General features: G+C 37.8%; 1 protein-coding gene across 9 annotated transcripts in view; it reads right to left on the bottom strand.

Annotated features, from left to right (window-relative positions):
• The window catches only part of NBEAL1 (neurobeachin like 1), a 223,551-nt gene that overhangs the window by 117,849 nt on the left and 79,584 nt on the right, over nucleotides 1-26,118 (bottom strand). For 7 of the 9 annotated variants that reach the window (XM_023510403.1, XM_023510402.1, XM_023510401.1 and 4 more), the window contains exons 11-19: nucleotides 17,898-17,984; nucleotides 16,023-16,106; nucleotides 14,816-14,914; nucleotides 14,154-14,734; nucleotides 13,320-13,452; nucleotides 12,133-12,252; nucleotides 9,902-10,205; nucleotides 7,400-7,485; nucleotides 2,048-2,137 (exon numbers count right to left, since the gene is read on the bottom strand). In XM_023510403.1, the coding sequence (XP_023366171.1) occupies nucleotides 2,048-2,137; nucleotides 7,400-7,485; nucleotides 9,902-10,205; nucleotides 12,133-12,252; nucleotides 13,320-13,452; nucleotides 14,154-14,734; nucleotides 14,816-14,914; nucleotides 16,023-16,106; nucleotides 17,898-17,984 (1,584 nt within the window). The remainder of the gene's footprint in view (nucleotides 1-2,047; nucleotides 2,138-7,399; nucleotides 7,486-9,901; nucleotides 10,206-12,132; nucleotides 12,253-13,319; nucleotides 13,453-14,153; nucleotides 14,735-14,815; nucleotides 14,915-16,022; nucleotides 16,107-17,897; nucleotides 17,985-26,118) is intronic. The other 2 variants (XM_012802289.2, XM_023510404.1) reach the window with 1 other exon arrangement.

Genomic DNA, 26,118 nt, shown 5'->3' on the forward strand with positions numbered 1-26,118 from the left:
AAAAAAAAAAAAAAAAAAAGAAATCCCAAACTAGGTAATCAAAGCCAAAGTTATTGTGGAAACACATCCCTCCTTCTTGACTGAAGCCAAATTCCTCAAGGGGCTGGAAGCCATCTAACCTCAGGTTCCCATGGCCCTACACGTCTCCTTCTTATTCCTTTTCCTCCTTATCATCATCTTCCTCTCAAGTCCTTTCTCCAAAAAAGGGATCTCTGTGGCTCCAACATCCAGGAAAGCCCCTCAAAACCCAGGAAAAGGTAGAAGAGGCTCATTCCTATATTAGGATTTGAATCTTAGAATTTTTCCAGTGGCCCATTCACAGAGGCTTTAATATTTCCTCTTGATTTTACTTAGTGGGTAACTTCTTTTAAGGTATCTTTTAAGGAAATACTATATTTAAGAAATAGAGTATCTCTGATTTTCATGTTAGCCTAAATAATCTTTACTAATTTAATAATTCAGTCAACAATTATTTATTGAATATCCCTGTATCAGGCACTGGTGAAAAAAGCAGTGGCCCTTCCTTCAAAATTCTTAAAGAACACTGGAGAGTCAAGCAAATGAGCAATTACTACTCACCAGGATAAGTAAAATCATAAAATGCTACGGATACACATGACAAAAGCAGTTAACTTAGTCTCGGAAAATAAGTGGAGGCCTCTAGGTCTCCATTTTTAACTGGTATGTTGTGAAATTTTTTAAAGACCATTAATTAAATTATTTTCAGAAGTAGTTCAAAGCAAAGTATATTCTTTTTTTTCCACTCTTTTTTTTTTGGATCAACATGATTTAAGTGTGCCAGGGAGGTTTAACTATAGGTTCAAGTGTGCGGTGAGACAAAAAAAGTTGAAAAACACTGCTCTAGATGGAAATCAAGGTCCAGCTGCAAACATAAACCTGAGCCCAGTGAAGAAGGCCGACAAGATATAATAGCTCACACAGAAGTGGGGAGAACTTGCAAACTCCATATTGATAGTGGCCCTAGACTGAAATCAATTTTTTCCCTCATCAGTGTTGTAATAAAACATTATTTAAGAACCTGCTGTACCGGCTCGGTGCCTATAGCTCAACCGGCTAAGGCGCCAGCCACGTACACCTAAGGTGGCGGGTTTGAATCCCCAGCCCGGACCCGCCAAACAACAATGACGGCTGCAACCAAAAAATAGCCGGGCGTTGTGGCGGGCGCCTGTGGTCCCAGCTACTTGGGAGGCGGAGGCAGGAGACTCGCTTGAGCCCAGGAGTTGGAGGTTGCTGTGAGCTGTAATGCCACGGCACTCTACCCAGGGGGACAGCTTGAGGCTCTGTCTCAAAAAAAAAAAAAAAAAAAACAAAAAAAAAAGAACCTGCTGTACCTTCTGAAAGTAACTAAGTTTCTAACAAATCAAGTCAATGAACTAGTGTAGTCATTTAACTTTGCATTTGTTTATCCTTCTTATTATATGCATGCATAACATTTTGACTGAGATCTATTATTCACAACAATCTGGTGGTACTTAAAAGACAAAATCTTTGCCTTTCCTCCACCCACAATCTCTCACACTCTTCCTTCCCTACTTGAGCCAAGCAGAATGGCTCCCACAAAGAAAGGCAGCGAGAAGAAGGCTGTTCTGCCATCAAGGAAGTGGTGACCTGAGAATACACCATCAATACTCACAAGCATATCCAGGGAGTGGGCTTTAAAAAGCATGCCCCTCAGACACTCAAAGAGATTCTGAAATTTGCCATGAAGGAGATAGGGACTCCAGATGTGCACACTGATATCAGGATGAACAAAGCTGTTTGGGCCAAAGACACAGGAATGTACCACACTGTATCTGTGTGCAGTTGTCCAGAAAACATAATAAGGATGAAGATTCACCAAACAAGCTCTATACTTTGGTTACCTAGGTACCTGTGACCACTTTCAAAAATCTACAGTCAATGTGGATGAGAACTGGTGATTGTCAGATAACATCAAATAAAGTTATAAAACAATCAAAAAAAGATAAAATCTTTAAAAGGATCAGTAAACTTATATATTACCAACATTTATCATTAATTAATTTACCTTAATGTCCCAGTTTACTACTTTGTTTCCTGTTAATCTTCCATGTAAACAATTAGTAGATAAATCAAGACAGATTGAATTTTTGCAGGCCTAAGAACATAAGAAAATTATGGCCAATAAGTGTAATTAGAACAAAACATAATTTTAACCATATGTGAAGCATTTATCTCTCCATAATTTTAAAAGGTACATAGGATAGTCAATAGTAACATGCCTATCATATGAATTTTACTGTTCCCTGTCTTATTTTTTTTACTTTCGCCATGAAATGTCAAGCAAGTTCTTCATCTTAAAGAACCAATCAGGCATTAGATTCTAAAGTACTCACTCACCAAAAGCAGATCATTGTTGCTTGTCATTTGACAAATGAGCTATAGCTAGAACTTATTCACCAGTTACAGAGTTTCAGATTTTTAATTTTAAACCAAACAGACTTTTGGCTTAAAAGGAAATTCAATGTTTTATTCCCATTCACTACTTCCCTAGGCACAATTTCAAGATATACATACACATAAAATGTCTGAGTAAAATGTGAGACATATTGGCTTGGTGCCTGTAGCTCAGTGGCTAGGGTGCCAGCCACCTGCACCAGGGCGGGTGGGTTCGAACCTGGCCCGGGCCTGCCAAACAATGACAATTACAACAAAATAAAATAGCTGGGCAGTGTGGTGGGTGCCTGTGGTCCCAGCGACTTGAGTGGCTGAGGCAAGAGAACGGCTTAGTAAGCACGAGAGTTTGAAGTTGCTGTGAGCTGTGATGCCATGGCATCCTACCAAGGGCAACATACTGAGACTCTTCCTCAAAAAAACAAATTAAAGCCGTGCATGGTGGCTCATGCTTATAATCCTAGCACTTTGGGAGGCCAAGGTGGGTAGATTGCCCTGAGCTCACAAGTTCGAGACCAGCCTGAGCAAGAGTGAGACTGTGTCTCTAAAAAATAGCCAGGCATTGTGGCGGGCACCTGTAATCCTAGCTATTTGGAAGGCTGAGGCAAGAAAATTGCTTGAGCCCAAGAATTTGAAGTTGCTGTGAGCTGTGACCTCACAGCACTCTACCAAGGGTGACAAAGTGAGACTCTGTTCCAAAAATAAATAAATAAAATAAAATGTGAGATATAAAAATCACAGAACAGAAAAATGTATCATGATATAAATATTTAATCAGAGGTACAAGACACTATTTTCCCTCATATTACTGATAGACAATTCTGGCTTTATTCAGATTAAGAACTTAGTGGGCAATTCCAGAAACTGTTAAAGTAATTTGTTAACTTCCATGTATAAAGACATGTAACTCTGTATTCAATTTGTCAATTTGTAGATAATGAAACATCTTTTAATCTACTCCCTATACCAAAAAAGGAAGGGAAGGGAAGGGAGTGGAGAAAAAAGGGAAGAGGAGGGAGAAGGAAGGGAAAAGGGAGGCTGGGAAGGAAGAAAAAAGGAAACCTATAAATTTAGCATATAGAATGTGGCTATTGCTTTTTTCTTAAAGCACTTGGGGAAAATTGCTTTAATAAAACAAAGGATATTGAACTCAAACTGTATCAGTCACAGAGACAAAAATGTTATTCTGCAGTTATTAATTTAGTTTGGGTACTACGTATCTATGACCTGTCCTAACACGATACTCTCTTGATGATATATATGACTGCCTACTATCTCCTAGCCTTCCAGTCAAACTTTCATACTGCAGCTTGAGAACTTTTTCTAAAATACAAACCTATCATATTACTTAAAATCCTATCTGCTGCCTATTATTTAGTCTAGCATAGGAGGTTTATTATAATCTAGCCTGAACTTGCTCTTTAGTCTCATTTCCTGCTATCTTTTCCTCTTGCTCAGTGCCCTATACCTAAATACGTGTAGAATTCAGTTTTACAATCTATGCCTTTGTAAATGATGTTCACGTGCATCTCTCTCAAGTTTTGCCTTTTAAAACACAAATCAAGGCTCAGCGCCTGTGGCTCAAGTGGCTAAGGCACCAGCCACATACACCTAAGGTGGCAGGTTCAAATCCAGCCCAGGCCCACCAAACAACAATGATGGCTGCAACCAAAAAATAGCCGGGCATTGTGGTGGGTGCCTGTGGTCCCAGCTACTTGGGAGGCAGAGGCAGGAGGCTCGCTTGAGCCCAGGAATTGGAGGTTGCTGTGAGCTGATACCATGGTACTCTACCCAGGGGGACAGCTTGAGGCTCTGTCTCAAAGAAAACACAAATCAATCCATCTTCTCTATGATCTCCTAACTTCCTAGAAGAACAAACCATGCTCCTTTTATATCTTCACTATACTTTGTACATAATTCCAACAAAGATATACTGTATATTAGTTAAGGGTGTGGGAAACTGCCAGTCTTCTGGTTTCAAGCATCAAAGAGGGCAAGAAAAGCTTAATTATAGCCCTTTTGATACAAGGATTAGTTCTGTAAAATTTGAAGTTAGTCACCAGGCTAGATTCAAGGATCCAGAAGGCCACATATGCCTCAAGGTGCGAGGTTCCCTACCCCTGCGAGGACGCTTACCTCTACTGAGGCTTAGAAAACTAAAGCTCAGAAGACATACAGATAATATCCTATACTTCTCAGGGCTTTTGTGCTTATACTTTAAATGCTTATACTATACTGAACATTTTTAAAATAATGTATCTTACTATAGATGACAAGCTTCTTAAAGGCAGAGACTTTAAGTTATTCACATTGTTTCCTAATAGTTCAGCACAATTCTTGCCACAGAGAAGACAACAAATTTTAAACAAATGGATGCCTAAATACCTCCTGCAAATGAATAAAAAAAAAAAAAAAAAAAACTGCTGACTGGCTGGACACGATGTCTCATGCCTGTAATCCCAGCACTCTGATCGGCTGAGCCAGGTGAACTGCTTGAGTTCTGGAGTTAAAGACCAGCCTGAGCAAGAGCGAGATCCTATCTCTACTATGAAACAGAAAAAACTAAGGCCGGGTACAGAGGCAGGTGGATTCCTTGAGCTCAGGAGTTCATGACCAGCCTAAGAAAGAGTAAGACCCCATATCTAAAAATAGCTGGACATTGTGGTGGGAGCCTATAGTCCCAGCTACTCAGGAGGCTGAGGCAAGAGGATCGCTTGACCCCAGGAGTTTGGTTGCTGTGAGTTGTGATGCCATAGCACTCTATCAAGGGTGACAAAGTGAGACACTATCTCAAAAAAATAGAAAAAACTAGGCGGTCATTGTGGCAGGTGCCTGTAGTCCCAGCTACACATGAAGCTGATGCAGAAGAATCACTTGAGCTCAAGAGTCTGAAGTTGCTATGACCTCTGACATCATGGCACTCTACCCAAGGTAACTGAGTGAGACTCTGTCTCAAAAAAAAAAAAAGGTAAGAAAAGAAAAACTGGTAACTATGTAAAAAAAAATCCCCGAGAGTAGCTTTTCCCAAACCAGCATTTGTTTTTCTTTTTGTTTTGTCTTTTTTTTTTTTTTGAGACAGAGTCTCACTTTGTCACCCTTGGTAGAGTGCCTCAGCATCATAGCTCACAGCAACCTCAAATTCTTGGGCTTAAGCAATTCTCTTGCCTTAGTCTCCTGAGTAGCTGGGGCCTAAAGACGCCTGCCACAATGCCTAGCTATTTTTAGAGATGGGGTCTTATATGAAAGCTATAACCAAATAGCCTAAGAATATGGGGAGGGGGAGGGAGAAGGGAGGGGGAATGGGTGGAGGGAGGGAGTTTGGAGGGATTACTTCTGAGGTTTACCTTATAGGGGTACAGGTGAATCTTTCTAAGAGTAGAATGTGAATGTTTTAAAGCAATAACTGAGAAAATGACATGAAGGCTGTGTTGACCAGTTGATGGAGGTATTTCAGATTGCATGTGAAAACCCCACACTGTACCCTAGAAGTGCATTAATGTACATAGTTACCGTTCAATAAAAAAAAAAAAAAAATGTCAAAAAAAAAAAAAAATAGAGATGGGGTCTTACTCTTAACTCAGGCTGGTCTCGAATCTGTTTGCTCAGGGCAATCCACCTGCCTCGGGCTCCCACAGTGCTAGGATTACAGGCATACAGTTGGGTAGATTAATATTTCCTTGGAGAAAAATAATGAAAAACAAACTACAAAATTTAAGAGACATTATAACAAATGCAGTACATGAATTTTGAGTGGATCCAGGATTAATTTCAAAAAGGCTAAATAAATATTTCAGAGAAAGTTTAAAGACAGATTGTATATTAGATCAATTATGGATCATTTTCCTAGGGAGGTAAATGATTATGTAAAAATATTTAGAGATAAAGTATCATGATAGCTATGTCAAATTTCCTTCACAATTTTGAGATAAAGTCAGTAAGTAAAAAGGGAAGAGAAAGTTAGGGGTATGGTAAAATGTTAATAGTTGATAAATTTAAGTGAAGAATATACAGGACATCACTTTAACCTTCTCTATAGGTTTTTAAATTTATCAAAATAAAAAGCTGGGGAGAAATAAAACTAATAAGTAAATTTTATTAGGTCAGATATAACTGTAACAAAAAAACAACAAAAATAATGAATTATGATCATGTACCAGCTAGCTAAGCTAGAAAAAGATACTAAAAATGTATCTCACAAAACCAAAGCATTTACTGTGTCTATGTAACACTGAGTATAAAGGAGGGCACTACTACTAGTTTCTCCTACTTCTTTCTACCTTTTCTTCTCCTTTTTTTTTTTGAGACAGGATCCCATTCTGTTACCCTAGCTAGAGTACAATGATCTGATCATAACTCAGTGGAACCTTAAATTCTTGGGCTCAGGTGATCCTCCTGAGAGTAGCTGGGACTACAGGCATACACCACTTTGCCTAATTATGCCTAATTTTTTAATATTTTTATAGAATATAAAATTCTATAAAAATATAATATTTTTATAAAATAAAATATATTTTATTTTACAGGGTCTTGCTATGTTGCCCAGGCTAGTCCCATGGCCACAAATAATCCTCCCAAAGTCCTGAGATTACAGGTGTGGCCACTGTGCCTGGCCTACTTCTTTCTCCCCTTTATTACTCTCCCCCAAATCTACCTTTTATAAACAAACAAAAGGCTGAGCACAATTCTGTTTTACCTCTCAGTAAACTCAAGAGTACAAATTCCAACAACAATTATTCCCATTCATACTACTGTGATGACATAACGATAATAACATTTATGCCGTAGTTGAGGAGGTATGCCTTAATTTTTACTCCTTCTCACCTTCCTTTGAAAATTCATAACTTTAAAAATGGCAATTTAATCCCTGCTTTTCAATTATCTACTGAAAGGACAAAAGGAATAAAAAAAGAATTTTACTTCACAGCATAATTACAATCAGATGGACAGTCCACAAATTTCCTCTGACCTTTGCTGTGTAGTGAAGAAGGACATTACCAGGCAGGTCAGCCATATCAGACTCTTGACATTTCCAAGGGCATAAACAATTTGGACCTGAAAATTATTTATACACATATACATACATCATTGAATATACATGGTCTCTTTGGATCAGTGCTATCATAACAAAATTTAAAATATAAGCTGTTTCAAGCTACTCAAACAACACAGTTAAAATATATTAGCTATTTATATCACTGCCAACTATATAAAAAACTTATAAAAGTTGGGGAGTGAATCAAGCTGCACTCTAGAAACTTTATAGCATTAAAAACTCTTATCAAATGTGACAAAATCTATTAGTTTAATATAAACCAACTCAAATATATAAGACAAAAAAGCAAAAAAATTAAAAATGTGGGTAGACATCATAGAAATAGAATCATCAATAAGAAAAAATTCTCAACTACCAAAAAACAATCAAAGAACTACAAATAAAATAAGGTTGCATTTTACATCTAATTTGAGAGAACATTATTGACTATTCCATATGATTAATGCTGTGGAGAAACCAGTGTACTTTAGTGTTATTGGTTAAGTATTGTGAATTTGGTATATCCTTTTCCTGAAACTTGATTAGGCAACATGTACTGAGAGCCATAAAAAATATCCACGCACTTTGAATATTTATTTTGGGAATTCATCTTTAAATACATCCAAATAAGTAAAGCTACAAGTATATCATACTTAAAATTTGAAGTTTATATCAATATTAAAAATTATAAAAGCCCAGGGCTGGGAATCCCATCACTTATAGAAATCCTACCACGCCTATAATCCTATCACTTTGGGAGGCCAAGGCAGATGGACTGCTTGAGCTCAGGAGTTCAAGACCCGCCTGAGTAGAAGTGAGACCCCATCTCTAAAAATAGGTGGGTGCTGTGCCAGGCACCTGTAGTCCCAGCTACTGGGGACGCTGAGGAAAGAAGATTGCTTGAGCTCAGGAGTTTGAGGTTGCTGTGAGCTATGATGCCATGGCACTCTACCGGAGCAAGAAAGTTAGACTGGTTAAAAAATATATATATTATAAAAACTCTTAAGTAAATTTTATACATTACAAATCTAAGGAAATATTATATACTTATTAAAAATAATTATTCATGAAAACTATGTAGCAATTATTATTTATAAAAGTAGAATAATAAATAGGAAAAACTGTAAGAACAAAATCTAAACTAGAAAGCTGTAATGATGACACTAAATGATTATTAATTTAGAATTTATTTATATTATAGATCACCTTCAAAATACTATAGCAAGTTACAAAGCAATGATAAGGTTCTAATATACACTTTGAAAATATGGACAGTCTCATTCATCTCAAAATTCTCATTAATCTAAAAAAGGTATTTTGACAAATGAGCTATTCTGCTGAATAAATATACATTGTTCTTAAAGGCCTAACTCCTGAACATACTGCTAAACTATAAATTGAACTTAGAAACTAACTAGGATCCAATACTAACTATTTGGTACATATATTTAAAATCATAGCCTTAGCCAAAGGAAAAGTCAAAACAACAATAAAGATCAATCTGTAAACCTATCTAAGGTCTCCTAATTCTACTACCTTCATGAATTCAGATATATTAATATATCAATTGTAAAAATCATTAAGTTTTAGAATAAGACTTGTTATACTTATATAATTTCTTATGGAGATAGGCTTATATTTTGTTTCATCAATTCATTAAAATATGTCAAATGTACTAGCAATGTTATGGACCAAACTGTGTTCCCCTTAGAATCATGTTTTCAAATCATAATCCCCAACATGACCATATTTAGAAATAGGGCCTTTAAGAGGGTAATTAAGTTTAAATGAAGTCACAAAAGTGGGATTCTAATCCGATGGGGCCTCTTACAAGAAAAAGAAGAGGTAACAGAGATCTCTTTCTCTGTCCACATGCGCACAGTGAAAAGACACAACAAGAAGTCAGTAACATATACATCAGGAAGAAAATAAACTGCTATTGTTAAAGCCACTCACTCTGTGGTCCTTTGTCAAGGCAGCCCTAGCAGACTAATACAGGCAGTCACGGAGTTACAACATCTGACTTCCATAGAACTCACATGTATGAACGAAGGCTATTATAGAAAGCCGAGTTACAAACATCTGCCTGATACACAACTCTCATTTATGAATGAAGGTTATTATGGGTAATAGGTAAACGTATCTGTTCCAGCTTACATACAAATTTAACTTAAGAAGGAACCTATATAACCTATCTCATTCATAACCCAGGGACTGCTTGTACAGGCAATATTATGGATAATTTTTAAAAATACTTCCAAAAGTTTGCTTTGTTTATGCCTACAAAAAAAAGTATAATAAATTGTGGGCTTTTTCTTCCCTTTCAGCTTCAATTAAAACAAATATACTCTTCAGATCAAATATATTCTTCAGAATATATTTAGACAACAGAAAAAACTTTAAATTAAATAAAGCATTATGAAAGTACATGCTCACCTGCTAAATATAATGCCTTCACCTGAGAAGGCTGTAGTGCTTCAGAGAAGATGATAACAGACCCCAGCTGACCCTCCAGAGAGGTGGGACATCCCCATTCACTATCTTGGGTTCCAGCTGATATCAATTTAGTAATCGATTTTGATTTTTCAACTGTTCCTCCCCAGGAGGCAGATGAAAGAATTCCACCAAAAGATGTCCGATGTGGGGTAATGGGAGAAGAAAAAGGTGGATCTGGGATTTGGGAAGGTGGAGGAGTGGTGGTTCTTTGCCCAGCTGAACCAATGCAACAAGAAGTAAAAGCCTAAGAATTAAGAAACACAAAAATTATACAATTTTATTTATTTATTTATTTTATTAAATCATAGCTGTGTACATTAATGCAGTCATGGGGTATGGTGTGCTGGTTCTATATACAATCTGAAATATTTTCATCAAAAAAATTATATAATTTTAATTAAATAGTTTTAAAATTTTAAAATTAGTTTATGAAATTTAAAAGATTAATTAAAAATAACAGTGGAAGCAGTTTTATTTCTACTGGATCATAACATATACATACATATGTATACATACGAAATCAACAACAGGCTGGGTACAGAGGCTCACCCTTATAATACTAGCACTCTGGGAGGTCAAGGCACACAGATTGCTTGAGCTTAGGAGTTCGAGACCAGCCTGAGTAAGAGTGAGACCCTCATCTCTATTGAAGACAGAAAAACTAGGCAGGCATTGTGGCAGGTGCCTATAGTCCCAGCTACCCTGGAGGCTGAGGCGAGAGCATCTCTTGAGCCCAAGAGTTTGAGGATGCTGTGAGCTACAATGTCACAGCCCTCTACCCAGGACGACTGAGTGAGACTCTATCTCCAAAAAGAAAAAAAAGACATCAATCAGCAAAGTTACCTTTGGCTTATAGAATTTGGATATATTACTTTTGTGACTCATTTTATATCCTTCTGCAAATTTTGAATTTTTTAAGAGCATATATTACGAAAACATTAACTTTACTATTTTTTTTTTTTTTTGAGACAGTCTCACTATGTTGTCCTTGGTAGAGTGTCAAGGCATCACAGCTCACAGCAACCTCAAACTCTTTGGCTTAAGCAATTCTCTTGTCTCAGCCTCCAAGAAGCTGGGACTACAGGTGTCCACCACAACACCCAGCTACTTTTGTTGTTGTTGTAGTTGTCATTGCTGTTCAGCAGGCCAGGGCCGGGTTTGAACCCATCAGCCCTGGTGTATGTGGCCAGCGCCCTAACCACTGAGCTATGGGCACCAAGCCAAATTTACTATTTTCTAAAAAAAAAAATCAAGGAAATTACTTCTCCCTTTTAAGATTAATAAACAGAGAATTATATATGAGTATTAAAACTAATTACAACCCATCCTGGAACGGTCATCAAGATGAAAAGTTAGAAGAAATAATTAAAAATTCACTTCATTTCACTACCTTCATAAAGGCCCTCTTAGAATTATCAAAAAATTCTCAAAGAACTTTTTTTTTCGGAGACAGAGTCTTATTTTACCACCCTCTGTAGAGTGTGGTAGCATCATAGCTCACAGCAACCTCAAAACTCTTGGGCCTCAGCCTCCAAAGCAGCTGGGACTACAGGTGCCCACTACAATGCTCAGCTCTTTTTTTTAGAGACAGTGTCTCACTTTTTCTCAGGCTGGTCTCAAACCCATGAGCTCAAGCAATCCACCTACCTTGGCCTCCCAGAATTCTAGGATTACAGGCCTGAGCCACGCCCAGCCTCAAAGAACTTTTATACTAGCATTCTTTGAGAACCACTTAAGTAAATAAATTCTATTTCATATCTAACTATAATGTGAGGGTTTTAAGTTTCTTCATTACTTAAATTTTAATGGAGATGGAAGAGTCCACTGTAATATCCTTTTAAGGATTTCATATTTGTCTGGCAATCTTTATTAAAAGGTACCTTGGTCTGTTCTATTCATTCCTTCGGCTTTCCTATTATAAGTCTTTTTTCATGACTTTAACTACATTTATTTCTTCCTTAAATTGTTTTCCTTTTTTATACTGTCTTGACTTCATCTAATAATGACAGGCTAACACAACTCAATAGTAATTTACTGTGTCTTAGTTTATTGAAAACACTTTAAAATTTGGGGGCACATATTTAGAGTAAACTGAACTTTCAACATCAATTGAAAACTTCCAAGAGTTCTCAATCAATTGGGCTTGTGAAGAGTAGGTTAGATACACTTACTTCATTCATGGCAGGAAATCTGAGAGGAGCAGAAACCTTCTGTTGTCCATTGTCATAGATACAGACCAGGCTCTGACCAAAGGGCCTTTTTCCAGGCATGTGAACAATGGTTATGTTGTGCTAGTAAAGTAAAACATACATTTAAAAGACCAAAGTTACATTATGCCTTTGGAATGACAAATGTTTTGTAGTAAAACTAATTTGTGTGAACAGTAGAACATTAAGATTAAGCAAGCAAAATGCTGATTAAAATGCTTTAAAAGTAACTATTTTTTCTGCAGTATACAAAAGGACTTAGCCTATTCCAGAAAATTTATACAAACTGTATATATAGTATCTTTTCTAGATTTCCAAGGCTATAAGCATCCTTTAGAATCAATTTATCTAACGACAAATCTTATATTATTATTTTTTAGAAAAGCAATAGAGGCTCGGCGCCTATAGCTCAACCGGCTAAGGCGCCAGCCACGTACACCTAAGGTGGCGGGTTCGAATCCCCAGCCCAGACTCGCCAAACAACAATGACGGCTGCAACCAAAAAAAAATAGCCGGGCGTTGTGGCGGGCGCCTGTGGTCCCAGCTACTTGGGAGGCGGAGGCAGGAGACTCGCTTGAGCCCAGGAGTTGGAGGTTGCTGTGAGCTGTAATGCCATGGCACTCTGCCCAGGGGGACAGCTTGAGGCTCTGTCTCAAAAAAAAAAAAAAAAAAAAAAAAGAAAAGCAATAGAAGCGCATTGGGTTTTTTTGTAGAGACAGAGTCTCATTTTATTGCCCTCGGTAGAGTGCCGTGGCATCACACAGCTCACAGCAACCTCCAACTCCTAGTCTTAGGTGATTCTCTTGCCTCAGCCTCCCGAGTAGCTGGGACTACAGGCGCCTGCCACAACTTTTGGCTATTTTTTGGTTGCAGTTCGGCCAGGGCCAGGTTTGAACCCGCCACCCTCGGTATATGGGGTCAGTGCCCTACTCATTGAGCCACAGGCACCACCCAAATGCATTGTTTTTAACAACCCACATCTTTATTTAAAATTGAAGTTCAAAATCAAACTTAGTTCAGAAAACCTTAATGAAATCATAATGTTCATTTTAATTTTTTTGCATAAAAATTACTCCTGACTTTACGATGATGATGGTGGTGGTAAATAGTATTAACCATGTTAATAATTAAATAATGATCTAAAGCCTTACCCAGAGAGAATCACAGAAACTGTGGTCAGGAAGCATAACTGTTGCATATTCTCTTTTTGTGCATACTGCCACAACCAACATACCTGAATGGGTAATAAAAGCTTCAAAACCCATGCCACTTCCTGTAAAAAAGCTAAAAAATATATATATTAGCAAAACATTTGAAGCCACTTGTTGAGTTTCATCATCACTGAAGCATACAAAATCACAAAGGCATCATGACCATCTTCATCAACAATGCTATGACTTATATTCTATTTTCACGCATCAAAGCAATCTTGTTTCAAAGATACTTTTAAAATCCTTTTGAGGCATGAGAGTTGAGCAAAGTTATAAAAGATATCCTTATACATGAAATTTTACTAGCAAAAGTAAAACCATAAAGTTTCAAATTTTCAAAAGGCTTCCACACAGATTCAAAAAGCATAAAGTTCTCAAAAATCACAATATTAAAAATTTCTAGCCAGTGAAGCCTGAAACACAGGTTTTCTGGTCCTTCATATAAATATACAGCATGCTCAATGAAACAGAGAGATCATTCATTTTCAAGTTTGTTACTCCTTTTTTCCCTCTACTTTTACAATACTTTTAAGAAGGAACCTTATTTCCAGACTAGCCTCAGAATGTAACCAAAAAAATATTTGAGACAGACACCTATTATGATGAAAGCAATGAGGCATTTATAATTAAACTATGGACAGCCTAAAGATGAAAATGTTTTAGATAAATTTTTGTACTTTTAGATAAAGTTTTGTAAAACTTTTTCCTGTTTAGGAACCACAGTATATATTGTTATAGCAGTATTCATTTATACTCCGTAACTTAGACCAGTACCTGTACAATTGTTTTCTCTTTCCTCCTTTGTTTGCAGCACCAAGAGCCGACTGATCCTGATCTAAACAAAACCAAGCACTAAAAGAAAAGGCAGACCCTGGCCATTTCTGTATGGGAGGAACAGAAATTCCTCCCATACTATGTGACAAATTAAAATATTGCAGTGCACTCTCTAGACTTAGTTTTCGGGCCATTGTCAGGATTGCTCGAGTCACAGGAGTAATGTAAGGGTGAATATACTCAGATTCATCCACTCTCAGCAATAGTAGTAGTCGACGTATTTCTTCTGAGCTCACCGACTGACTCCCCAAGGAACCATAGATTGCAATCAAGTTCTCAGCACAAGTTCGATGAAGGGAAGAATGAGAGTCAAGGGTTTCAATGATTCTAATTCCCATGTTTGCATTGACACAAGTAGTTCGGCTCTGCCTATTAATACAACAAATTCTTTTCAGCCAATCAGAGATGAAGATTTGCAGGTCATGAGATTCCAGCTCTGGAAGCCACTGGATAAGAAGCAAGAGAGGCTGGACATTACTAATGCCCAAAATTCCAACTGAAGTATGGTCACCCTCTACAGCCTGGAAAGTAACATAAAAGATTAGTTACCATTTTTGAAATGGATATAATGGAACTTCTTTTAATAAAGATTAAAAATGTACCATATTCATAAGTTCTTTTAGTAGTTCCAATGGTGGCTGACCCAGGGATTTTAATACTTCAAACATATGTGTATAACCAATTCTTTCTTTAAATACTTCCTAGAAGGGAAAAACAATATATCAAAGCATATCTTCATAAGCTAATTTATTGAAATATTAAAAATAGTGAACAATATCCATTTAAGCTAACTGACCTAATATTAAATAGATTATGAATTCAATGTTTTCTGAAATCACGTGCCTTCATCTTAAAATAGATTCCATATATTTTCCATAGTAATAAAGTCACAATAATCTACCAAAATGGAAAATAAATGAAATTAGCAATAACTATTATAGAATGATTATATAATTTGCATATTAGGGCATATAATACTTTATTTTTTCCCTTGATCTGTAATTAGAATATTAAGTGAAGTTAAAACATTTACAGAAAAAATGAGGAGGCTTTGAGTGTAAGAAATGTCAGACATAGCCTCAAAAAATTAGATTAAAGACTCCAGGCAATTCTGAGTAGTGGCCAGAAAGGAACTGAGTAGAAAGAGTTTTCTCTCTGATGTTTTGCATTTCAATTATCTGAATTTTAAGGAACACCATGTTCATTTTAGGAAGTCTTATGTCACCTGTATTTCTGAGCCAGGTGGTACCCTGCCTGTCTATTAATTTGCAGTTTAACCATCAAATGTTTTTTAAGATCCTAAAACAGTGCCCATAGAGATTTGTCTTTAAAATTAGCAGCAGCAGAAGCAAACAATAATATGCTTATTCTTATGCTGAGATATTTTGTGAACTACTTCATTTCAGGTGTTAAACCATAAGTATTATACATGTACTTTCACATGTATATTACTTCAGAATTTCTTTCTTTTTTTTTTTTGAGACAGAGTCTATGTCGCCCTCCATAGTGTGCTGTAGTGTCACAGCAAATAGCAACCTCAAACTCTTGTGCTTAAGTGATTCTCTTGCCTTAGCCTCCCAAGTAGCTGGGACTACAGCGTTTGCCACAACACCTAGCTAGTTTGTTGTTGTTGCAGTTTTCATTGTTGTTTAGCTGGTCCAGGCCAAGGTCGAACCTGCCAGCCGGGGTGCATGTGGCTGGCATCGTAACCACTGTGCTATGTATGGGCACCAAGCCTACTTCAGAATTTCTATAGTGAAAATTAATATATCTAAAACAAAATCTTAAAACTGGGGGACTCTGTTTCACCTTAGCAGCTGGAGACTTGTTCATTACTGCCGTCAAAGCCTGGATGGTTGATACAGCCAAACAATCCAACTGGCCCTGAAATGCCTACCAGAGGGAGGAAAAAAACCAAGAAATTAACAAATACATTCAAAATTTTTATTTAGTTAGGAAACCTTTGTCCTGAAAACCTGAAAAAAAATAATTATTTAACATGCATTACATTCCTCTTTCACTGAAATAGATTTCTGAAATACTAAAACCTGCAAGAAAAGTTACCTACTTAACAGAAAATAAGGTACATGTTGTCAAGAATGGTAAAGTGATACTCACTTATTACATTAAAATGTTTCCAGAATACAACACCAAGTTTAATACATGCTTTTAAAAAATAATGGACAATCTCAAGAGGAAGGGAGGGAGGACTATCATTAGAAATTCGAGGCTTGGTGCCTGTGGCTCAAGTGGCTAAGGCACCAGCCACATACACCTAAGGTGGCGGGTTCAAATCCAGCCTGGGCCCGCCAAACAACAATGATGGCTGCAACCAAAAAATAGCCAGGCGCTGTGGCAGGCGCCTGTGGTCCCAGCTACTTGGGAGGCTGAGGCAGGAGACTCTGTTGAGCCCAGGAGTTGGAGGTTGCTGTGAGCTGTGATGCCACGGCACTCTACCCAGGGGGACAGCTTGAGGCTCTGTCTCAAAAAAAAAAAAGAAATTCTATATTTTAATTTCCCTTCAAAAATACACTTGAACTTCTAGGTTTAAATTCCATTTGCATGTATAAGATAGATAAAATAATCTTTTCTCACTGGTTTCCAAATGTTGTGTTAATACTAAAACAGTGTATGAGCACTCTGGGAGGCTGAGGCAGGTGGAATGCTTGAACTCAGAAGTTTGAGACCAGCCTGAGCAAGAGCAAGATCCCACCTTGACTAAAAATAGAAAAACTAGCCAAGCATTGTGGCAGGTGCCTGTAGTCCTACCTACTTGGGAGGCTGAGGCAGGAGGATCTCATGAGCCCAAAAGACTGAGGTTACTGTGAGCTATGATGACACCATCACACTTTACTCAGGTGACACTGTGTCTTGAAAAAGAAACAATATGTGCATATACCAATTAATCATATCCCCAGAATAGAAAAAAATAGATTATAATATTTCTTGTTATACACACAGCTTTATTTATGAATCTGGACATTAACACAATGTTAAATAGAAGATAACACTGTGTGGGTTCTCTGACATTTTGGAAAAGAAAAATGACAAAATAATTTTTACACATAGTTTTTCTCTAACTAAATTATCTAATATATTGTGAGAAGCAAAAAAATTACATATTTTTGCTTTATAATATCCATAAAGAGTTACATTTTTAACATGCAAAAAGGTCAAGTTTCATGCTAAATTAACACTCAAAGCAATTGGCATCTTCTTCCCTTCCTCCAAGATTCAAGTTGTCCATTGAATTATAATCATTATTTGTCAATAAGAAGCAAAGAATCAAGATACTAACAATGACCATACATATTCACAAACAAAGCCCTAAGGTCCCAATGTATCACAGTGCTTAGAAAAGGAAGCCCCCAAAATATCAAGTCACCACTAGGTAGAAAGCATTAATATTTGGGATCCCATTCCTGTACTTTATATCTCTTTAAATTAAACATATATATATACACACATATACATATGTAGAAAGAATTCTGTAAATTGTTTATATCAACCTGAAGATATTTATCCATAAGAGGAAAGCAATTTTTATAATTGTTAAAGACAGTGAATATTATAATTTGATACTGTTTGTGTATTTTAAGATACAAGAAAAAAAGTACAGGAACAGTTACTCCCATTGACTGATTCTGGACTTCAGCTGAAACAAGATGCAGGCTTTGTAGATACCTGGTCCTCATTCATTTCTGTCAGTAATTTGTTGGCAAGGTCTTTCTCGTTCTTGTCTGCCACCTTATTGTTAGCATTTAAAAATAGCTGTTAAAAACAGAGACAAGAATAATGGAGAAAGAACATTAAATTGTTACCTATAAGCAGCAATGAAGCTTAAATGGATTTCCATGTCTCTTGAAAATAAATCCAAGAATCCACACATGAAATATACCACACTTATAGAAATCAAAGATTATTTGCTTTTTGTATTATGAATATTAGTCTATAAACTATATAATTACAGTAAGACCTCTGTACATTGACCACCCAAGGCACTGTAACAAATTGGTCAACATACGGAGGTCAATGTGAAGAACTAGGCTTGCTATAATGATAACGTGCATTTGGTGCATGTCTGGTCTATGAAAATTAGGCCAACTTAAGAGGCAATCAATGTAGGGAGGTGGTCAACCATAAAGGTTCTAGTGTATATAATAAATTTCTTTCTTAGAATTCAAAGTTATGAAAATAAGAAACAACAGCAGTAATTAGAATTAATACTCCTAAATTCTTATAGAATCAGCAGAGAATGCCTCCTAGAAAAGAAGGAAAACTAATATTGAGAGGACTAAAGATACTGGCTGGACACAGTGGCTCATACCTATAATCCTAGCACTTTGGGAGGCCAAGGAGGGAGGATTGCCTGAACTCAGGAGTTTGAGATCAGCCTGACCAAAAGGGAGATCCTGTTTCTACTAAAAAAAAAGTAGCCAGGCACTGTGGTGGGAGCCTGTAGTCACAGCTATTTGGGAGGCTGAGGCAGGAGGATCACATGAGCCCAAGAGTTTGAGATTAGAGATATAGTGAGCTAGATACAGCATATGATCCAGAGTGGTGGAAATCTGATAGCTATTAGCTATGATGACTTCCTGGCACTCTTACTAGGATGATGGAGTGAGACTCTGCCTCAAAAAAAAAAAGTGACATATCCTTAAGATCTACAAATCACAATGTGATTCTTTTGAATTTTGGATCCTTGGTTTGTTAAAATGAACCCTAATTTTCAAGTTAATCTTCTTCCAATGCACATATTATACAATTTAAAACTTATACCATATTTATACATAAAAGGAGAATAGTCAGTCACCCATTGTAATTTATATTATTTAACACATAATGTACCTATTATAATACTTTCAAAATAAGCTTGAGTTTTAGGTCTTAAACACTGAGGCTATGTAGTACAATGGTGAAGATGAAAAAGAAACAGGAAAAGCAATTCTGTGCTCTTTCTCTGGCAGAGAGTTGTACACCCAAGCAAAATTTCAAATCAAATATATTTTGCTTCTGATATTTATTCTGCTCCCCTGTCCTATACTGCCATTCTAGATCCCAACTATAAGATTAATCAATTCATTCAGCCTTCTAAAGAAGATGGCAGACCAGAGGATCTTTTAGCTGAGCTCTACTAGAATGAATGGGGAAAAAGAAAGAACTCAGCCACACCAGGCACAAGGACCTTACCCAAAGTCATACCTCAGGGAGCACAATGAAGACATAGTGAGCTCGATACAGCATATGATCCAGAGTGGTGGAAATCTGATGAATTAGGCAAGTGATTGCGACCAGCTGCCCACAGAGGCCTTGGATGGGAGGAAGTCTTTCTGGAGTTTTTAGTTGTTGGGGGAAGCTACGAATTTGGTGGAAAGCTCGGAAGAGTGGGCAGACTCAAACAGTATACAGCAACTAGATTTGAATGCCAGTTGGAGTAGACTTGCCATAGGTAGGGAGGCAAGGTAAGACATACTGAGATGGTCCCAGTGGCCAGGGGCTGCCATTGTGGGACGATTGGGAGAAGGTCTTATCAGGGGCCTAAAGCATGGCTGTCTAATTCCACCTGCTGTGATTAGAACTCCAATCTTGGGACAGGTTGAGGGATTCCTGCACACCATGGGAACTGGACTCAGGGGACACTGTGATACCTGGCCCTGAAGGATTCTTGTGAGCTTTAAGATCCCAACCCAGCAAGGTCTGAAGGCTGATGAAACAATTAGGCGATCACCGAAGCCAAAAAGTTTGGAATAATGACCATAGAGGTTGCTAGGTATGCTGTCTCCTTCAAAAATCACAGCACCGAGGGAAGAACAAGATAACAGCCTAGCAACAGCTTCCTTACACCTGGACATTGTGAGAATGGGGAGAGAAGATTCAGGCATCTCTGGCGGGTGGGATCTGCCCAAAAACATCCCATTGGGAACACAGGGAGTCAGTGAGAGAGTTCTGGACCTCATGAGGAGGACAAAAGCAGTGGAGAACTGGCAACTGGTTGCATGTGTTCATTTGGTTTAATCCCACCCGCATCTGTAAGTACAGCAGCAATGAGATTACAAACTGGAATGGCCTCCCTATCGAACAGTTCTGTTCTTTTGGACTTGAGGACTCAGTTGAACTGCCTTGGGAGAACTTGGGCAAGAGTGCGAAGGACTTTAAGTGTTGTCTAGGACCCAGACTGAGCCACTGAGCTGGACAGAGCTAAAAGTGCTCGGCTGTGGGCTATGCATAGCCACTGTGGGAGAACTACCCCAGCAAGCTCCTCCCTCAGGTCCCAGAGCAAGGACTGGGTGGGAGACCTTGGGCGAGTAATCTAGTGACTGACCAGTGGAAAGGCAGGGACTGAGATGCTTCACAGCCTTGGCCCTCAGGGGCAAAGAGTGAGACCAGTTTTGGCACAGTAGGTAAGCGGGCAGCCACTTAAGGAGTGATTCCAATGACAAATGCTTTCCTGGGAAAGCTTTGGCTTAGCCAAGGTTGACAGTTTAAAGTGTCTTTTAAGTGGGCTAAGGAGAGATTTAGGCTCACCATCCTGCGGGGTTTGAGAAATCAGCAGAGGCCTCCAGTCTCCATCTTGTATAGCTGTATCAGCATTGTAATTAACTCCTACCCCAGAAGATCATCTGTTGCCCAGACAATATTTAGCAAGATATATATATAGCTTTGTTTTCGGTTTTCTCTTTTTGGTTTTTTTTTTTTTAATTTCAACATTTTCCCTTTATAATTTTTCCTTTTTTCTTTCTTCATTTTTCTAGTTTAAATATAATTTTCCATAGTTGCCTTCTTTAAAAATTAGAACTTCATTTTTGCTAATGTTTCTACCCCCATTATGTGGTTTTTTCCCCCAATTATATCCTGTAGAGTTTTCTGTTTGCTTCTTTTGGTTTGAATTATAGCATTTTTGTCTTTCCTCTCTACTTGGTGGAGAAAAGATACTGTGTCTGCACAGGCTGGCAAAGAGCTGCTAACCACAAGAAAACCACCCAACCAGGCACCCCGAGAGATTAGGCATTTTAAGGTTGGGTCAAAGAACCCTACTGAACACCTCTATTGCTCCTGTCTCCCTCCTTCTGTGCTTCTCTTCTTTTTGTCAATATTCCCTTTTACTCACACCCTCTCCTTTCTCTTTTTTCTTTCCTTTTTTTTTTTTTTTTTAAATCTTTTTTCCCTTCTTGCTCTTCAGTCTTCTCATCCTTCTGGTCCTGTACCAAAAGGACTCAATGAAACCCTAGGACAGAGACACGGCAACTTAAAGAGCAAGAGGAAGTGAAAGGAAAATTAAGGCAAGGAAACAGATAAAAGAAAACATTCATGAGAAAGAATCAGCAGAAAAATCCTGGCAACATGAAAAACCAGTCCAGAACAACCACCCCCACCCTCCCCATCTCATGAGGAAGCTACTGCAGAGGATTCCACCTATAAAGAAATGTTACAAATGACAGAAAGGGAATTTAGAATACAGATGATGGAAATAATGAAGGAAACTGCTAATAAAGTGGAAAATAACCAAAAGGAAATCCAAAAACAGAATCAAATAAGAGACGAATGATAGGAACAATATAGAAAGGATACAGCAGAGCTGAAGAAACTGAAGCAGTCAATTAAGGAACTTGAAGATACAGTAGAAAGTATCAACAACAGATTAGACCATGCAGAAGAAAGAATTTCAGAGGTAGATAACAAAGCTCTTGAAGTAACTCAGATAGTTAAAGAGGCAGAAAAGAAGAGAAAGCAAAATGTTCACTGACAGAATTATGGTACTTCATGAAACGTTCAAACATATGAGTTATAGGTATCCCAGAAGGGGAAGAAGAATGCCCCAGGAGAATGGAAGCCATACTAGAGAATATTATAAATGAAAATTTCCCACATTTCACCAAAGATTCTGACACACTCCGTTCAGAGGGATATCGGACCCCAGGTCACTTTAACTCTAACAGAGCTACTCTAAGACACATTGTGATGAACCTGTCCAAAGTCAAGACAAAAGAAAAGATTATTCAAGATGCCAGGAGTAAGTGCCAGTTGATTTACAGGGGCAAATCCATTAGGATGACTGCAGACTTCTCTAATGAAACTTTTCAAGCAAGAAAACAATGGTCATCTACCTTTAATCTACTTGAACAGAACAAATTCCAGCCCAGAATTCTATATCCTGCTAAACTAAGCTTTAAAATTGACAAAGAAATCAAATCATTTGCTGATATGCAAATATTGAGGAAATTTGCCCTAAGCCAGCTCTACAGGAAATACTTCAACCTGTTCTATACACTGACCATCACATGGATCAACAGCAAAGTAAATTAGAAATTACCTGAGAAATTAAAGGATAGAACCTAACTTCCACAATGATGCAAAAGATAAAACTAAGCAATAGACTCCCACAAAATAAGATAAATAGAACACTACCACACTTATCAATTATCTCAATAAATGTTAATGGTTTGAATTCCCCACTGAAGAGGCACAGATTGGCTGACTGGATTAAAAAACACAAGCTGTCCATTGGGTGTCTGCAGAAAACACCCCTAGCTTCAAAACACAAATTAAAACCCCGAGTTAAGGGTTGGAAGACAATCTTTCCGGCAAACGAAATTCAGAAGAAAATAGGAATTGCAACCTTATTTTCAGATACATGTGGATTTAAAGCAACTAAAATCAAAAAAGACCAAGATGGTCACTTCATATTGGTCAAGGGAAAAATACAATAAGAAGACATTTCAATTCTAAATATTTATGCACCCAACTTAAATGCTCCCAGATTCTTAAAACAGACTTTACTCAGTCTGAGCAATATGATATCCCATAACACCATGATAACAGGGGACTTTAACACTCCTCTAATAGAGCTGGACGGATCCTCTAAACAGAAATTAAATAAAGATATAAGGGACTTAAATGAGACCGTAGAACAACTGTGCTTGATAGACACATCCCAAAGATAAAGAATATACATTCTTCTCTTTACCCCCATGGAACATTCTCTAAATTTGATCATATCCTAGGACACAAAACAAACCTCAACAAAATCAAAAGAATTGAAATTTTACCTTGTATCCTCTCAGACCAACAAGGCACTAAAGGTGGAACTAACTCCAACAAAAACGTCCAACCCCACACAAAGGCATGGAAATTAAAAAACCTTCTGTTGAACAACAATTGAGTGCAGGAAGAAACAAAAGAGGAAATCACTGACTTCCTTGAGCATAACAACAATGAAGAGACAAGCTACCAAAACCTGTGGGAGGGCAGCGCCTGTGGCTCAAGGAGTAGGGTGTGGGCCCCATATGCTGGAGGTGGTAGGTTCAAACCCAGCCCTAGCCAAAAACTGCAAATAATAAAACAAAATAAAATTAAAATTAAAAAAAAAAGTTATCTTAAAAAAAAAAACCTGGCTCGGTGCCTGTGGCTCAAGTGGCTAAGGCGCCAGCCACATACACCTAAGGCGGCGGGTTTGAATCCAGCCCGGGCCCGCCAAACAATAATGATGGCTACAACCAAAAAATAGCCATGCGGTGTGGCGGGCAGCTGTAGTCCCAGCTACTTGGGAGGTGAAGGCAGGAGACTCGCTTGAGCCCAGGAGTTGGAGGTTACTGTGAGCTGTGATGCCATGGCATTCTACCCAGGGCGATAGCTTGAGGCTCTGTCTCAAAAAAACAAACAAACAAAAAAAAAAAACCTGTGGGATACTGCAAAAGCAGTCCTGAGAGGAAAATTTATCACTTTAGATGCCTATATTCGAAAAACAGAAACAGAGCGCATCAACAAACTCAGAAGCCATCTTATGGAATTGGAAAAACAACAATATAAACCTAAACCCAGCAGAAGAAAAGAAATAGCCAAAATTAAATCAGAGATCACTGAATTAAAAACAAAAGAATCATTCAGAAAATTAATGAAACAAGAAGTTGGGTTTTTGAAAAAATAAATAAAATAGATAAACCTTTGGCCAGACTAACTAAAAATAGAAAAGTAAAATCCCTAATAACCTCAATCAGAAATGACCAAGGGGAAATAACAACTGATGCCACAGAGATACAAGACATCATCTCTGAATACTACCAAAAACTCTATGCCCAGAAATTTAACAATGTGAAGGAAATGGATCAAAATTTGAAATCACACCCTCTCCCCAGACTTAGTGAGGAAGAAATAGAGCTCCTGAACAAACCAATTTCGAGCACTGAGATCAAAGAAACAATAAAAATTCTTCCAACAGAAAAAATACCCTGATCCAGATGGCTTCACACCACAATTCTAGCAAACCTTCAAAGAAGAGCTCATTGTCATACAGCAGAAATTATTCCAAAAAATTGAGGAGGAAGTAATCTTACCCAATACGTTCTCTGAAACAAACTTTTCCTGGTCTGATACCAGGAAAAGACCCAACTAAAAAGGAGAATTTCAGACCAGTTTCACTAATGAATATAGATGTAAAAATTCTCAACAAAATCTTAGCCAATAGATTACAGCTTATCATCAAAAAAGTCACACACCATGATCAAGTAGGTTTCATCCCAGGGATGTAAGGCTGGTTTAACACATTCAAGTCCGTAACGTTATTCCCAGTATCAACAGAAGCAAAAACAAAGACTATATGATCCTCTCAATACATGCAGAAAAGGCATTTGATAAAATCCAGCATCCTTTTCTAATTAGAACACTGAAAAGTGTAGGCATACATGGCACATTTCTTAAACAGATCAAAGCTATCTATGACAAACCCACAGCTAATATTTTACTGAATGGAATAAAACTGAAAGTTTTCCTCTCCAAACGGGAACCAGACAAAGTTGTCCTCTGTCACCATTACCACTCAACACAGTGCTGGAAGTTCTAGCCAATACAATTAGGCAAGACAAGGAAATAAAAGGCATCCAAATGGGAGCAGAGGAGGTCAAACTCTCCCTCTTTGCTGACGATAGGATCTTATACTTAGAGAACCCCAAAGACTCAACCACAAGGCTCTTGGAAGTCATCCAAAAACACAGTAATGTCTCAGGATATAAAATCAATGTTCACAAGTCAGTAGCCTGTGTATATGCCAATAACAGCCAAACTGAGAAGCTAATTAAGAACACAACTCCCTTCACCATAGCTTCAAAGAAAATGAAATACCTAAGAATATACCTAACAAAAGAGGTAAAGGACCTCTATAAAGAAAATGATGAAACCCTAAGAAAGGAAATAGCAAAGGATATTAACAAATGGAAGAACATACCATGCTTATGGCTGGGAAGAATTAAGATTGTTAAAATGTCTATACTTCCCAATTTACCAATTCAATGACATCCCTATTAAAATACCAACATCATACGTTCAAGACTTGGAAAAAATGAGTCTGCATTTTGTATGGAACCAGAAAAAACCCTGTATAGCTAAGGCAGTTCTTAGCAATAAAAAACAAAGCTGGGGGCATCGCCATACCAGATTTTAGGCTGTACTACAAGGCCATAGTGGTCAAGACAGCATGGTACTGGCACAAAAATAGAGACATAGACATTTGGAATCAGAAATGAAACTAACATCTTACAACCACTAATCTTCAATAAACCAAACAAGAACATACACTGGGGGTCAGACTCCCTATTTAATAAATAGAGCTGGGAGAACTGGATATCCACATATAAAAGACCTACACCTTTCTCCACCCACAAAAATTTATTCGAGATGTATAAAGGGCTTAAATTTAAGGCATGAAACAATAAAAATCCTCAAAGAAAGCATAGGAAAAACACTGGAAGATAGCAGCCTGGGGAAAGACTTCATTAAGAAGACTGCCATGGGGCTCGGCGCCTGTGGCTCAACCGGCTAAGGCGCCAGCCACGTACACCTGAGGTGGCGGGTTCGAATCCCCAGCCCGGACCCGCCAAACAACAATGACGGCTGCAACCAAAAAATAGCCGGG

This window comes from Otolemur garnettii, unplaced genomic scaffold (genome assembly GCF_000181295.1).
Source record: "Otolemur garnettii isolate 467f Iridium unplaced genomic scaffold, OtoGar3 scaffold00013, whole genome shotgun sequence".
NCBI classification, from domain to species: domain Eukaryota; kingdom Metazoa; phylum Chordata; class Mammalia; order Primates; family Galagidae; genus Otolemur; species Otolemur garnettii.